This window comes from Galeopterus variegatus, unplaced genomic scaffold (assembly GCF_000696425.1).
Source record: "Galeopterus variegatus unplaced genomic scaffold, G_variegatus-3.0.2 Scaffold794, whole genome shotgun sequence".
NCBI lineage: Eukaryota > Metazoa > Chordata > Mammalia > Dermoptera > Cynocephalidae > Galeopterus > Galeopterus variegatus.
This window is the reverse complement of record NW_007726905.1, coordinates 422380-435731: the sequence shown is the minus strand read 5'-3', so window position 1 is coordinate 435731 and position 13352 is coordinate 422380. Positions and strand designations below refer to the sequence as shown.

The 13352-nt window shown below is 49.4% G+C and overlaps 1 protein-coding gene across 1 annotated transcript in view; it reads right to left on the bottom strand.

The window, feature by feature from the left end:
* Positions 1–12966: 12966 nt before the first annotated feature.
* LOC103590298 overlaps positions 12967–13352 on the bottom strand; it is a 35269-nt gene continuing 34883 nt past the window's right edge. Inside the window, 1 exon segment of the mRNA XM_008572505.1 lies at positions 12967–13028. Within this exon segment, the coding sequence (XP_008570727.1) occupies positions 12967–13028 (62 nt within the window).

Here is a 13352-nt window from a genome sequence, read left to right as displayed (position 1 = left end):
CTTGGGCCCAGAGGCCTAGGAACTTCTGAGAGCTTGACTGAAGATTTGAGTAGTGAGGGGTCTGCTAGCCTGTTTCTCAACCTTGAGCAGGGAAGGGCTGAGACCCCAGGGAGGGACTGACCCCTGGAGACAGGCTTCGGCTGCAGGGGCTCTTGGGGCCTGTGGGAATAACAGGGCCTGTCTGGGAGGGAGCCTTTGACAGACGCGTTATCAGACCCTGTCGCCGGTGTTATCTGTGGCTTCTCAGCAGAGAAGGAGGCACAGTCACTCAGACCACTTCAGGCCTGGAACAAAGCAGCCGAGTCAGCTGGCGTCCCCTTGGCTCCACCGTTGTCAGTCCCGTGGGCTTGGCAGCCTGTGGCTCACACTGGGTGTTCAGGGGGGTGGCTAGCCTGGTCCGGCGACAGCCCGTCTGCTGGGACTCCCCCGCCAAGTGCCCTCCACTGCCAGGACCACCTCCCTCAGGCCTGATCCTCAAAGGGGGGTGAGGCATGGAGTCACCCCAGTCTTTCCAGGGCCCTGCTGAAATGTCAGCCACAAAGGAGGGAACAACAGAGGGGCCTATTCAAGAACAAGGGCCAAGTGTTGGCATGGGATGGGGGCTGGGGCCAGGCTGGTCAAATGTTTACTTGGAATGATTTGAGTGGGCACCCTCAGGCCACGAGGGCAGCTGGCGCCTGGCACGGGGCCCCTCTACCCACCACCATGGGGCATTGCAGGATTCAGACCCATCCCAGAGGGGGCCCAAATCCAAAAGCACCCAGAGGGGACTGCCAGCCAAGGACTTGGCATGGTCCCTCCCTGCCAGTTCCTGCCCACTGTTGGGGAGAAGTGGGAGCTGGGAGGGCTGGCTCCTCTCATTCAGGAAGCACCTGCTTCTCTGGCCTGCAGGGTTGCCATGAATGTTTGGGCAGGTTGTACACTACAAAAGAGCATCTCGTCGCTGAAGCAAGTGGGCCTGAAACCCTTGCAACTAGGCAAGGGGCCGATTCAGCCCAGAGGCTGGTTTTTGCAGTTGCTTGCTAGGAGGGGGCACCTTTGTGTACTGGGCACTGAGGACATTAAGATGACAACATGGTTCTTTTGGTAGGAGCTCACAGTCTGATAGTGGTAAGGTTGCCAGATATAATATAGGATGCCCAGCTGGATTGGTCTTTCATATATGTATATTTGTATAAGTATGTGCCATGCAGTATTGCAATGAGTGAAGCATCATGAGGGATGATTGAGGTCTGAGGCATCTCTCCCTACCGTCTCCCCGCATCATGTAGGGCCCTAGGGTGATGGAGAGGACTGGGTGGCTGCAGAGGAGCTGGAGGTAACAGGGGTGAGAAAGAGTGACGGGCTCCCTCTGGTGGCCGTGTTGAGGACGGGCTGGAGGGGCCAGGAGGAGCAGCCCACCTGTGAGGAGCCTCCTGCAGCCATCCAGGCAGAGGCCATGGTGCTGGGACCAGGGCAGCAAGTGTGGAGCTGGAGGGGAATGGCTGATTCTGGACACACAAGCTTTTTATTATGGAAAACAGCAAACATATACAAAAGCAGTGAGACTAGTACAAGGAACCCCCATGTCCACATCACGTCCACATGATCATCAGCTCATGGCCAGTTTTGTTTCACATGAACCTTTTACCCCTCCAGGCAACTGGATTGTTTTGAAGCAAATCCCAGACATCATATTATTTTGTCCATAAAAATGTCAGTATATATCACTAAAAGATAAGGCTTGGATATATTTTGAAGCTGGAGCCACCAGGAATTTGCCTAAAACCCCCAAGCAGCCATTAAGAGGGAAGGGCCCCTGACCCCAGCAATCCCAGTGCTGTGCAGTCAGTTTTCTGGCTTCATGATGATCCCTCCTAAAGCTCTCTAGTCTTTTCCTCCCCTGGGCCAAGTCCTCTGAGGCCTGGGTCTCTTCTCTCTCACCCTCCTGTCTGTCATTCTCCTTGCGTAATGCTCCTTGGACTGTGGTCTTTGGGTTCTAGCACGGGCTCTCCGTGGGAAGCTCCTGACTTCTTCCCAAACCTCACAGCAGCCCCCAGCCCTCTCCCCTTCCTGGTCCCTTGATAACGGGATTGTCTAATGTCTAGGCCTTCAGAGATGACCGCTCCCTGGGATCTCAGGAAATGTAGGTGCCCCGGGTGAATGTGAGGAAAGCCTGTAAAAAGTCACAGACAAGGGACAAGGACACAGATTCAGATGCAAAAACCCTAATAAGTACAGGGAAGGTTCTTTGCTCTCCAGAAGGCTACCATCTCCGGGAAGCAGTCTGCCTGCCTTACTGGGAGACTTTAGGGAGGCCACTTCCCCTCTCTGGGCCTGAGAAAAAGACATTTCATCATGTAGAGCTTCTGTCTTCTGTCACTCCCAACAGATTCTACATCCCCAAAGTCCCTGGGACGGGAGGAGCTGGGGGGCAGAGGTGGGCTTCGGGAGAGGCTGCTGGGGACACACTGACTTCTGACCCAGTCACACACATACACATGGATCTCAGGAGGCAGACATAGCATCCCCACTTTATAGGCCAGGAAAGGGAGGTACAGAGGAGTAAAGAAACTTGACTCGGTCCCTCCAGTTTGTAGGCAGCACCACCAGTGTTTGAGTCCAAGGCCAAACCCCCAGCATTGGTGCCCAGGTGCCTACCCAGTTTTGGGGGGCCCACCCCTGGGCAGCCCCAATTTTGCCAGCATAGTCCAGATCAAGCCACCCTGCGCCTCAGAGCCTCCTGAAGCCTGGAGCTCGCCAGCCCCCTCACGCAGCGCTGGGAGGCCAGTTCACCTTCACGTTGGGTTCACTTTTTCTCACAAGCCCCTCCCGTGGGTTGGGCTCAGTGGGCGCTGGGCACACTAACGTGTTTCTCTCATTTCATCCTCACAGCAACTGAGTGAGATGCTATCCCCATTTTACTGATGTGGAAACTGATGTTCAGAGAGGTGCAGCAACCTGCCCAAGGCCACACAGCTCCACAGTGGTGTAGACAGGATTGAAAATATAGTGCTCCTTCAGCTATGCTGCAAGAAGTGGCTTAGGACAGTATCATGTCTAATGGCCTGAAGCTGGATGATCATCTTGGCTTCGGGTAGCAATTTTTCAAGTAATTCCTTTATCTTGTTTCACCTACATGATAACACTTGATCTTTCTAATAACCACTACAATAATCTGAAGACAATCTGGCTTTTACAGGTGAATTGCTACATGTGCCCCCACCCCTGGGGGGAGACTGTGTTTTGAAACTTCCCAAATTTTCCCCAGTCCCCGTTGCTCCCTGCACAGCCTGCTGACGCTGGTGTTCTTCCAGCGCCCCCTACAGCCTTGCAGTGGCATTAAATCGCCCTGCTGGGTCATTTTGCTTGAAAAGTTTTCTTTCTCTTTTTAACTCAATACCTTCCTTACTTGCCCTCACAAGTTTGGACCCACCTTGTCCCTCCTTGCTCAACATATTTAGCGGTAGTTAAAGCATGTTTGTCTTCTGTAGTTTTGTCTTCAAGAAACTAGGATATAATAAAGGCTCCACAAATTGGGGCGGTCGTCAAGCTTGAAAGTCTGGATCTCCACCAGTCTGGTAGCTCTTTGGGGCAAGGACTGTGTTCCCCCATTATCTTAGACTAGGGGTCTCCCTGGGAAGGGACTGTGTCTCCCACAATTCTTCCCCACCCCCCCCCCCCTTCCCTCCATGCTGGGATGAGGCCCTTCAGAGCAATGACAGGTGGGGAAGAGGTGGCCTCCGGCCTCTGTTACCACAATGCCAGAGGGTGGCGCTCTGTACCTGCAACAGAGGATGGGAGGCCTGTGTTTCCTGAGGCTCGGGCAGGGCATAGAAGAGTGGGAAAGACCTGGTGGGATGCCAGCATTGCGCTCTGGCTGTGCACACAGGCCTGTCTCAGAGCCCAGAGGAACTTGAACTTGGGCAGCAGTGAGATTGAGTCTTTCTGCGGGTGTGTACATTTGAGTTGAAAACTGCTGCTCAAGGAAACAGGAGCCCAGGACTGGGCATTCGCTCTGGGCTTGGGGGGCAGGGTCAGGAGGGGAGAGGAAAGGCCAGCTCATGTCAAAGGCCCTGTGGTCTCCAGGTCTTCACCCTGAATGTCCTTCTGCCCATGGGTCACCCTGACTCTGAGGTGCTGTAGGTCCTCCAACTCCCCATTTCAAACATCCTGCCCACATTTATTCCTCCCTCTGGGTTGCTCCTCTTCTTAGTTTATTCATTCATGAGGCATTCAACATTTAGTTGATCATTTATTAAATGCCAGGGTTTTCTTTGGGGGGGGGGTATAATTTACATATTGTAAAATTCATCCCTTTTTAACATACAGTTATATAAGATTTGACAAATGTATAACAGATGTGTAAACACTACCACAATGAAGATACATCATATTTCCATCAACCCAGAAAGTTCCTTCCTGCTCCTTTGTAGTCAACCCTCCCACCTCCAGCCTCTGACAACCTCTGATCTATTTTCTGTCTATATAGTTTTGCCTTTTCCAGGATGCCATGTATATGGAATCATAACGTATGTAAGCTTTGAATCTGGCTTCTTTTACTTAAGTGCTTTTGAGAGTCATGCATGTCGTTGCATATATTCATAGTTTGTTTCTTTTTATTGCTGAGTTGTATTGCATTTTCTAGATATACTACAATTTATTTATCTGTTCACCAGATGATGAACATTTGGGTTGCTTCTACTTTTTGGCAATTAAGAATAAAGAATGCCACTGTAAGCATGCACATGTAGGTTTTTGTGCAAACATAAATTTTCATTTCTCTGGGGTAACCTAGAGGTTGGTTGACTGGGTCACATGTAAATGTATGTTTAACTTTATAGGACTCTGCCAAACTGTTACTCAGAATGGTTGTGCCATTTTCAAAGTAGTAATAACCTTAAAGTTTAAACTTTAACTTGAATGTCTTGAAAAAACACCAGGAAGAATCCTATTCTTACCTGGAAGCATTACTTTTCGGGCAAATGTAAGTTCCATTTCTCCAGGGTAGATGGCCAAGAGTGGGACTGCTGGGTCGTACGTTAAGTGTATTGCAAGAAACTGCCAAACTGTTTTCCAAAGTGACTTTACCATTTTGCATTCACGTCAGTAATGTATGAGTTTCGATTGTTCCACATCCTTACCAGGTGCCAATTTTTAAAAAAAGTTTTACCACGAAATGTTCTAACATCTACAAAAGTAGAAAAAACAGTGCAGTGAACCTGCACGTACCTGTCGCGCTGCTTCAGCAGCCCCCACCTTGCTGCTGATCTTGTCTCAGCCGCGCTCTCTCCCACAATGACCAACTATTTTTACAGCAAATCCCAGATGTCATATCATTTTATTCATATTCAATATTGTGTCTAAAAGATAAGGATTCTTTAAGAAAAAGAGCCATGATATCCTTATCACATCTAAAATATGTGCCATAATCACACTTAATGTTATTAAATATCTGGTGGGTACTCACATTTCCCTGATTATCTCATGAACGCCATAACTTTTTTTTTTTTTTTACAACTTATTTGTTTAAGTCAGGATGCAAATAAAATTTACACGTTATGATTGGCTTATATGTCTTTAAGTTGCTTTGTTTAAAAGTCACTTGGAATAGTTCCTCTCTTTGTGGTGTTAAAGTAAATTAAAATGGAGACCAGGCCTGAAGAATCCCTGAGCAGACAAAGCCAGTTAGGCCTCATAAGTGACCTTAACCTTGCTTGATTTGCAAACATAAGCATAACTTAACTTGAGCTGTAGCTTGTAAATGTCTATGTTAAAGAAAAACAGAACTTAAGCGCAACCAATCAGAAGGAGCCAACAAACTTATAATTAAATAACTAGGGACTTTCCAATGGTATAGGCCAAAGAAGGCAGCTATAAAACTGTAACCAATCAAATATTTTTTCTGCTTTACTTCTGTGTCTGTCCTATAAAAGCCTCCCCCTTGCGTTCCCTTCAAGGAGATCTTGCTTTTGGTTTGGAGCTCCCCGATTCATGAATCGTTTGCTCAAATAAACTCTTTAAAATTTTATTGTGCCTCAGTTTATGTTTTTAACAGTGGTTATGTCACTAATTCAATGCCTGGATTTATTTGTTTCATTTTGCTTTAGGTTTTCAGGAATTTATTTAAAGATTTTAAATTTTATTGATGGTTCTGAAGTCTATTACACAAAATAAAATATATTCAGAAAGGTCTAAGTTTTGTGTCCTTTTCACCTACCACTCCCATAACTCTTCGTTTTAAAATTTATGCTTTGTCCTTACACTGGCTTGCTATATATAATATACATGTAAGCATGCATATTCATATCTGTCCTTCCTTTACTGAGATAAGTAAGCACTAGCATACAATCCACCTTGCTTCATTCTCTGTACATCCCACCCCAGCGATCTCTCCCCAGTAGTCTGTTGAGATCTTCCTGGTTCCCTTTTACAACCACAGAGTCCTCCAGAGATAAGTAAGCACTAGCATACAATCCACCTTGCTTCATTCTCTGTACATCCCACCCCAGCGATCTCTCCCCAGTAGTCTGTTGAGATCTTCCTGGTTCCCTTTTACAACCACAGAGTCCTCCATTGTGCTGATGACCACGGCCCTCTGCTGATGGATGTTTTTCTTGTTCCCAGTCTTTTGCTATTACAAATAGAATTGCAATAAAAAGCCTGTGCTTATATCTTTTGGTATTTTTGCTAGTGTATCTCTGGGGGAGATTCCCAGCAATGGGATTCCTGAGTCAAACGTTGAGTACACAAGCAATTTTGCCAACTATTGCCAAATTCTCCTGCAAAGGAGTTGCACCATTTTGCATTCCCATCAGCTACGGCTGAGAGTGCCTGTTTCCCCACAGCCTCTGCAGCAGAACGGGTTGCCAAACTTTTGGATTTTTGCCAATCTGATAGGTGGGAAATGGTATCTCCCAGTAGCTTTAATATGCATTTCTTTTATTTGTGTGACGTTGATTATCTTTTCATAGGATTAAGGGCCATTTGCATTTCTTTTTCTGTACATTATCTGTTAATATTTTTAGTCCATTTTTCTAGGATATTGTTGTTCCTTCTATACTTTTAGAAGCCTTTTATAAATTAGAGACAGTGACTTGTCTGTGATACAGGCTGTGGGTATTTTCCGTAGTTTGTCATTTGTCTTATTTCTTTGTTTGTTCATTTATTTATTCATTCGTTTGGGGACACAGCTGTGAACAGGGTGGCCCTGAGGGGCTCCACCAACTTGCACAGCCCAAGTCAAAGCCTCGGACAGATCCTGGATGCTCCCCCTCCCAACCTTCCTGTGCTGTCCTTTCTGCCCCTGGAACCCCTCCTGCCGCCCATGGGCTGCCCTGCCCCACCCTGCCCCGACCTGCTCAGGCCTCAGCATCTCCCAGTCTGAGCTCAGAGAGGGCGGAAACAAGCCTGGTGGTCTCTGTAGCCCCCCACGTGACAGGTGAGTGAGTAAAGAAAGGGCGAGTGAATGAATGAATGGATGGATGGATGGATCTTGTGAGGATAACACAGCCTCTCAGCTCAGGAAGACAAGTCAGGCTGGAGCTTGGAAAACACTTTCAAGATCAAGGTTTCTTCATCCTTTACACTCTCTTCAGATCTAACTTGGGTCTGAATTCTTGCTCCCAAATTGCTCACAGAAAATATATGATACCTGCTTCTTTTCATGATTTAAAAGAATGCCTGCTTCTTGTAGAAATGTGGAAAATACAAAGCAGTATGAAGAAGAAAATAGAAATCACTCGTTAACCCATTACCCAGAGGAAACCCCTGTGGACATTTTGGTGTATTTTCATTCAACTTCCTTTGTTTAAAGTACATTTTATACATACATGCATACGTATGTGTATGTATACACACATTCATATATATACACTTTCTTTAACATTATAATATACATATTTTCTCATGGCATTAAACTTCTGCACATCGTCATAATTTTAAATGATCACGTGATATGCCATAAAATCAATGTATCATGTCCTAGCCCACCACTTAACCTCTCTGTGCCTCAGTTTCCTCATCTGTAAAATGGGGATAATAACAGTACCTCCTCCATATGTTCCTTATAAAGATTAACTGTGATTATGGTGTGAGAGTGGTAAGCACTCAGTAAGTGTTAGACATTTGTCATTATTATTATTACTATTATCTCCTAATTGTGGACATTTAAATTCTGATTTTATTCTATTGCAAGTGACACTGTGATAATCTCTCTGCTCAGGGGAGTTTTGTGGGAGCATCAGAGAGCTTGTTCCATCCCCCAGCCTGAAATTAAGCACAACAGGGATAGAGAGAGCAAGGTGTGCTAGGGGACCTCTTGGCTGAAAGTTAGAATAGCAGAAATTGGCCACTGGCAGCCTGGGGAAAGGGCAGCCCAGGCAGGGGGAATGGCATCTGCAATGGCTCAGAAGCTTGAAAGAGCCTGGGGAATTCTGATGTGGTTGTTGGGGCAGCAATTCTTGTCCCTGTTTGACCAATGGGGCAATTGAGGACCAAAAAAGGGAAGCCACTTGTCTGACTGCATGGATAGGAACCAGGTCTGAGCCTCCCGACTCCCTGCTCCGTGCTCCCCACATGCTTGGGTGCTGTCATGCCCTCCTGAAAAACATCTGCGCGCTTGATGGCAGGAAGAAGAGATGAGGAAGGAGGAACCAGGTCTGAGCCTCCCGACTCCCTGCTCCGTGCTCCCCACATGCTTGGGCGCTGTCATGCCCTCCTGAAAAACATCTGCGCGCTTGATGGCAGGAAGAAGAGATGAGGAAGGGGAGGAGGAGGAAGAATTTGGGGCTTTCAATGGCTGGATGCCTGTGATTCCCCACCCAGACAAGGCCCAGCTGTCCCACGAGGCAACCTAGCATGCACTGCGAGGTGGAGCCCAGTCTCAGCTCCATTTGTCTCCACGTCTTCTCCTGACACCTCCCGAAACGCAGACCCCTGGGCTGGCAGCTGGCAGGTCTCCTGAGACTCCACTCTCCCCTCCCATTCCTGTATCCTAGTGGCCTTGTGGACAAAGGCTGGAAAGCAGGGGCCCATTTCAAGTTATTATCCAGAGTACATAATTAGGTTGTGCCTCACCCTGCCTTTATTTATTTATTTACTGAGCGGTAAGGGGATCACAACCCTCGGCACGGTGTTGTCTGCACCATGCTCAGCCAGTGAGCGCACCGGCCATCCCTATATAGGATCCAAACCCGTGGCCTCGGTGCTACCAGCGCCGCACTCTCCCGAGTGAGCCACGGGGCTGGCCACCCCACGTTTATTTAAAGAGGGAGTGTGACCATGGTTCCCAGTGCTTCTGCCAAGAGGAAGGAGCCCGAGAAGTCCAGAGAGAACTAGGGGCGTGGGCAGCATGGGGTTTGGGGCCTTTGAGGCCTGGCCAGCCTGAGGCATAGGCTCTGACAAGTGAAGTTTGAGGGCTCCTGAAAGTTCTCCAAAACCTTTCCTGCCACCTGTTACCCCTCAAGGTCCACCAATAGAATCTCAAAGGCTTTCTAAGTGCTAAGGAAAATGCAAATTAAAAATTCTTGGAGCACTTCTACCCTTTATGGTCTGAATTTGAGAGCTTTTCAGTAGAAGCCCTATTGCTGTCTTAGTCCAAACATTTCTGTGTAACTCTTTCACATACCGAGGAGCTCCTGCCCCCTGCAGTTTACAGAGGGTAGTGCAAGGATTGGGAGATGTCAGTCCCACAATGGCAGAAGCTCTGCACCCGAGGTCTTGGGAATTTATCTACTCGTGGGACCTGGCATTTCTGAAAGGCCATTATGAATTAAACCTCAGACTCAGAATGTATGAACGGGAGGGATACCTGAGATTTCTAGACCCTTTCTCTTATGGGGCAGAAAGAAGAATAGGGAAACCTTAGAGAAGGGAAGGGACTTACACCCATACTACTTGGTGGCAGAGCTGGTACTAGACCACAGGACTCCTGATTTCAGCCCCAACTCTACAGGGGACCCTTCCATCAAAGAGCAGTGAGGGGACATTCAGCACCAGCCAGGGTGCAGCCATGAAGAGCTCACAGTTCCTGCCCTTGAGGACCTCCTAGAGGCTGATGAGGACATGGAAACAGGAACTCACCTGAATCAGGGTGAGTGGGGGTTGGCAACGGTAGGTCCAGAGAACTGTGGAGAACAGGGTGGTGAGAGAGACATCAGAACGTTTCTAGGGAGAGTTAGTCCAGGAGGTTGAAGGATGAGTGGGACTTCTTTACCAGGGGAGTTAGGGAAGGGTATTCCAGGAAGGGAGAAAGGCAAGGGCACAGTCCAGGAAAAGGTGGCTGATTTCTCCTGCTCCCCAGTGGATTTCCCGGGGCTCCCCAGTGGATTCCCAGGATCCAGGGCAGACCCTCCCACCTCAGGGCCCACGGACGCAGTCTGTAACCCTTATGGGAGCATACACATCTACAAAGAGATTGGTCGGACACGTGTGTTTCAATCTAAAAGAGTGACCCTCTGATGGTGGATATGCAGGCACGTGACAGATGCTGAACAAATCCTTTCTGGGGCAGTGGTGGTGTAAATGCTTGTATGTGTGTGCTGCTGTGTGTGTGTGGGGGGGGTGCCTCTTCCTCGGTCTTAATTCTGTTGACTTTCAAATTGCAGTTTAAGAACCACCTGCTCACATCAAACTGTGGAGGTGGCCACTCTGTCCCTCCCTCACCTGGACCATGTTCTCTCTGAGCCTCAGTCTACCCACATGTACAATGAGGCAGGTGGGCTTGTCTGTCTCTAGGGCCCCTTCTGCGTGGGGCGGGTTCTTCAGCCCAGTCTCAGGCTCTCCCTTTGCTGGGATGGCAGAGGTGCCCTCTGGTGGCCAACATTGGCCATGCAACCTTGGACCAGGCAAGACTCCTTGCTTGGCCTCTGTGGGGTGTGTGTGTATGTGTTTGTGTGTGTGCACACGTGTGTGTGAGCGTGCTTGTGTATTGAGAGTGGTAACACAGGATGTATGTGACAGACTCATGATCCATAGAATGCAGGATCTTATCCCCTAATGAAAACACAGGCAGAGAGGTGGAGGCCATTTAAAACAAAGGAAAAGCTGGCAAAACCTTTCTGGGGTCTGCCTGGGGCTCCCAGGATTACAGAATGCCCTGGGCCATCTTCTTGCTCATACACTAAGAGCATCACTCCTCTGCTCAAAATCTCATCCTGTTGCTCCTCGGTGGAACGGAGTAAACATCAAACTCCTGGCCCTCCAGAAGCTCACCCCTGCTTGGCAACCCCTGTGGCCTCATTTCTTACTCTCCTCCTTTCCTATCCCGCTCCAGGTGACCTACTCCATCCTTTCCCACATCCTAGCCTCTGCTTATTCTGGCTCTTTTCCCAGAGTGTCCTACCCTCTCCTTTAGTCCCCACAGCACCTTTCAAGACTTGGCTAAAATGCTTCCTCCTCCAGGAAGACTTCCTGAATTTTTCCACGTGGGTCTGCACTCTCCTTCCTTTGAACCTCCTGGCAACTTTGTCCACACTTGTATGCCGGGATGTAGAGGGTTTATAGTTTACCTAGGTAACTTGGGTTGAGGATGTACTGTTTTGTGTCCCCTCCCTGAGAACTGGTTCCTTGTCTGCTTCATATCTGGGTCCTTCCAAACACTGAGCCCTCCCCACTGGCATCCAGGCTGTCCTCTGCAGGTCCCTGATTCCCACTCCTCCCCTCTGCCACCTCTGTGCCCCTGGCTTCAGCAGGTAGGGGTTGCTGTCATGGGAGGAGGTCTGGCAGTAGAGGATGAAGAAATGAGCCTTGGGTCCTACGTGTCAGCAGGCAAATGGCCACCCGGCACACAGGCTCCAGCTGCTGAGCTGCATGTGGGAGGCTGGGCTCTGGGTGCCCAGAGTGAAGGGTAAGGCCCAGGTCACTGTCTGGCTCTTTCCTTCAAGGACAGAGGTAATAACTACAGCCGTAACGGTAATATTCCTGGCTATTTGTAGAAGTCGCTACTGTCAGTGCATGCTCTATCACGTGAAATTCTCACACACATACTTTCAGATGGGGAAACAAGAGCTCAGAGAGGCTGAGTAAATGCTCAGGATCACACAGTCCTGAGTGTGAGTGCTCAGACGCAGTCGCCGCCTGCCGGCTGTCCCCATGTCCTCTGGAGTACTCTGCTGTTGTTGTGCCTTACACATAGTAGGCGCTTGATGAGTTCCTAGATGAATGTATAACTGTCTTGTACACTTTGACTTCCAGACCACCCCGGGCCCATGTGTGTGCCTCTGCGTGTGGGAAGACTGGCAGAACTGGGATAGTCTGAGAGCGGAATGGGTCCGTGGCTGACGGGGGAGGTGGTGCCTGCTGTGCAGGAGGGGTGAATTCCCTGACTTTGGGCGCTAGGGGTTACTATGTTCTGGGCATGACGAGGACTGGCACCCACTGGTGCACTGTCCCAGTTGGGTGGGATCTGTGATGCTGTAGCCCGTGGATGTCCCACAGCTTCAGGGGCCGCAGGGAGGTCCCACGGCCAGGAGGACTGGCCTGCAGGGTGAGGACCTGGAATTAACCCAACTTCTCTGAGCAGCAGATGCTAGGTCAGGAGTAGCTGTGCAGGAGATTTATTAGGGAACATGTGTGTGAGGGAAAATGGGGAAGGAGCCAGGCGAGGCTGGGGGGCCGGCAGACCACAGCGCAGGCCTGTCACTGACTGGAAGGAGCCTGTGGGAAGTGCAGCTTCCGCAGACACGTGCCTTGGTGACAGGTTTTCGAGCCAGGGGCTGAAGCCATTGGTCGCTTATACTGCTCTCAGCCAGCGATCTGAGAGGGGCATTTCCAGGTCACCACAGATGTTCTGCCTCTCAGGGGTCCTCTCACCAGCCTGGCCTGGAGGACTGCCACCAGCACCACAGTCAGAGGGAAGGAGATTTCGGGCCTCTGTCACCCAGGAGAGAAGTTGATTGGCCCAGACTGGGTCAGATGTCCAGCTCCGGTCCAGTCAACTATGGCCAGAGGATGGAGCACTGGCCCAGCTGACCACTCCACAGGGGCTTAGAGCCCGATTTCTGAAGTGAAGGTGCCCATGGAGCTGGTGGTGTCATAGGGTGTGGGCACTGGTAGGGGAGATAAGGCCGTGTGAGATGTAGGTGGCACTCTTGGTGAATGCGTCCTTTCACTGTGACACACAGTGGCTCCACCAGGCCAGGACTCTGGCTCATCTTGGGGCTGGGGCGTGCACACTGCCTGTCCCTGAGGAGTGCTGGGGCAGGCCTGCCCTGCTATTGTCCACCCTAAAAGGCTGACCTCTGCTGGCCAGGACAGGCCCTACACCTACCTGATGGCCACCACCCCAGGACAGGAACATCGGGATCTGTCTTCCCCATTATTCTTTTTTTATTTTTTATTTTTTATTTTTTTTAATTTTATTTATTATTATT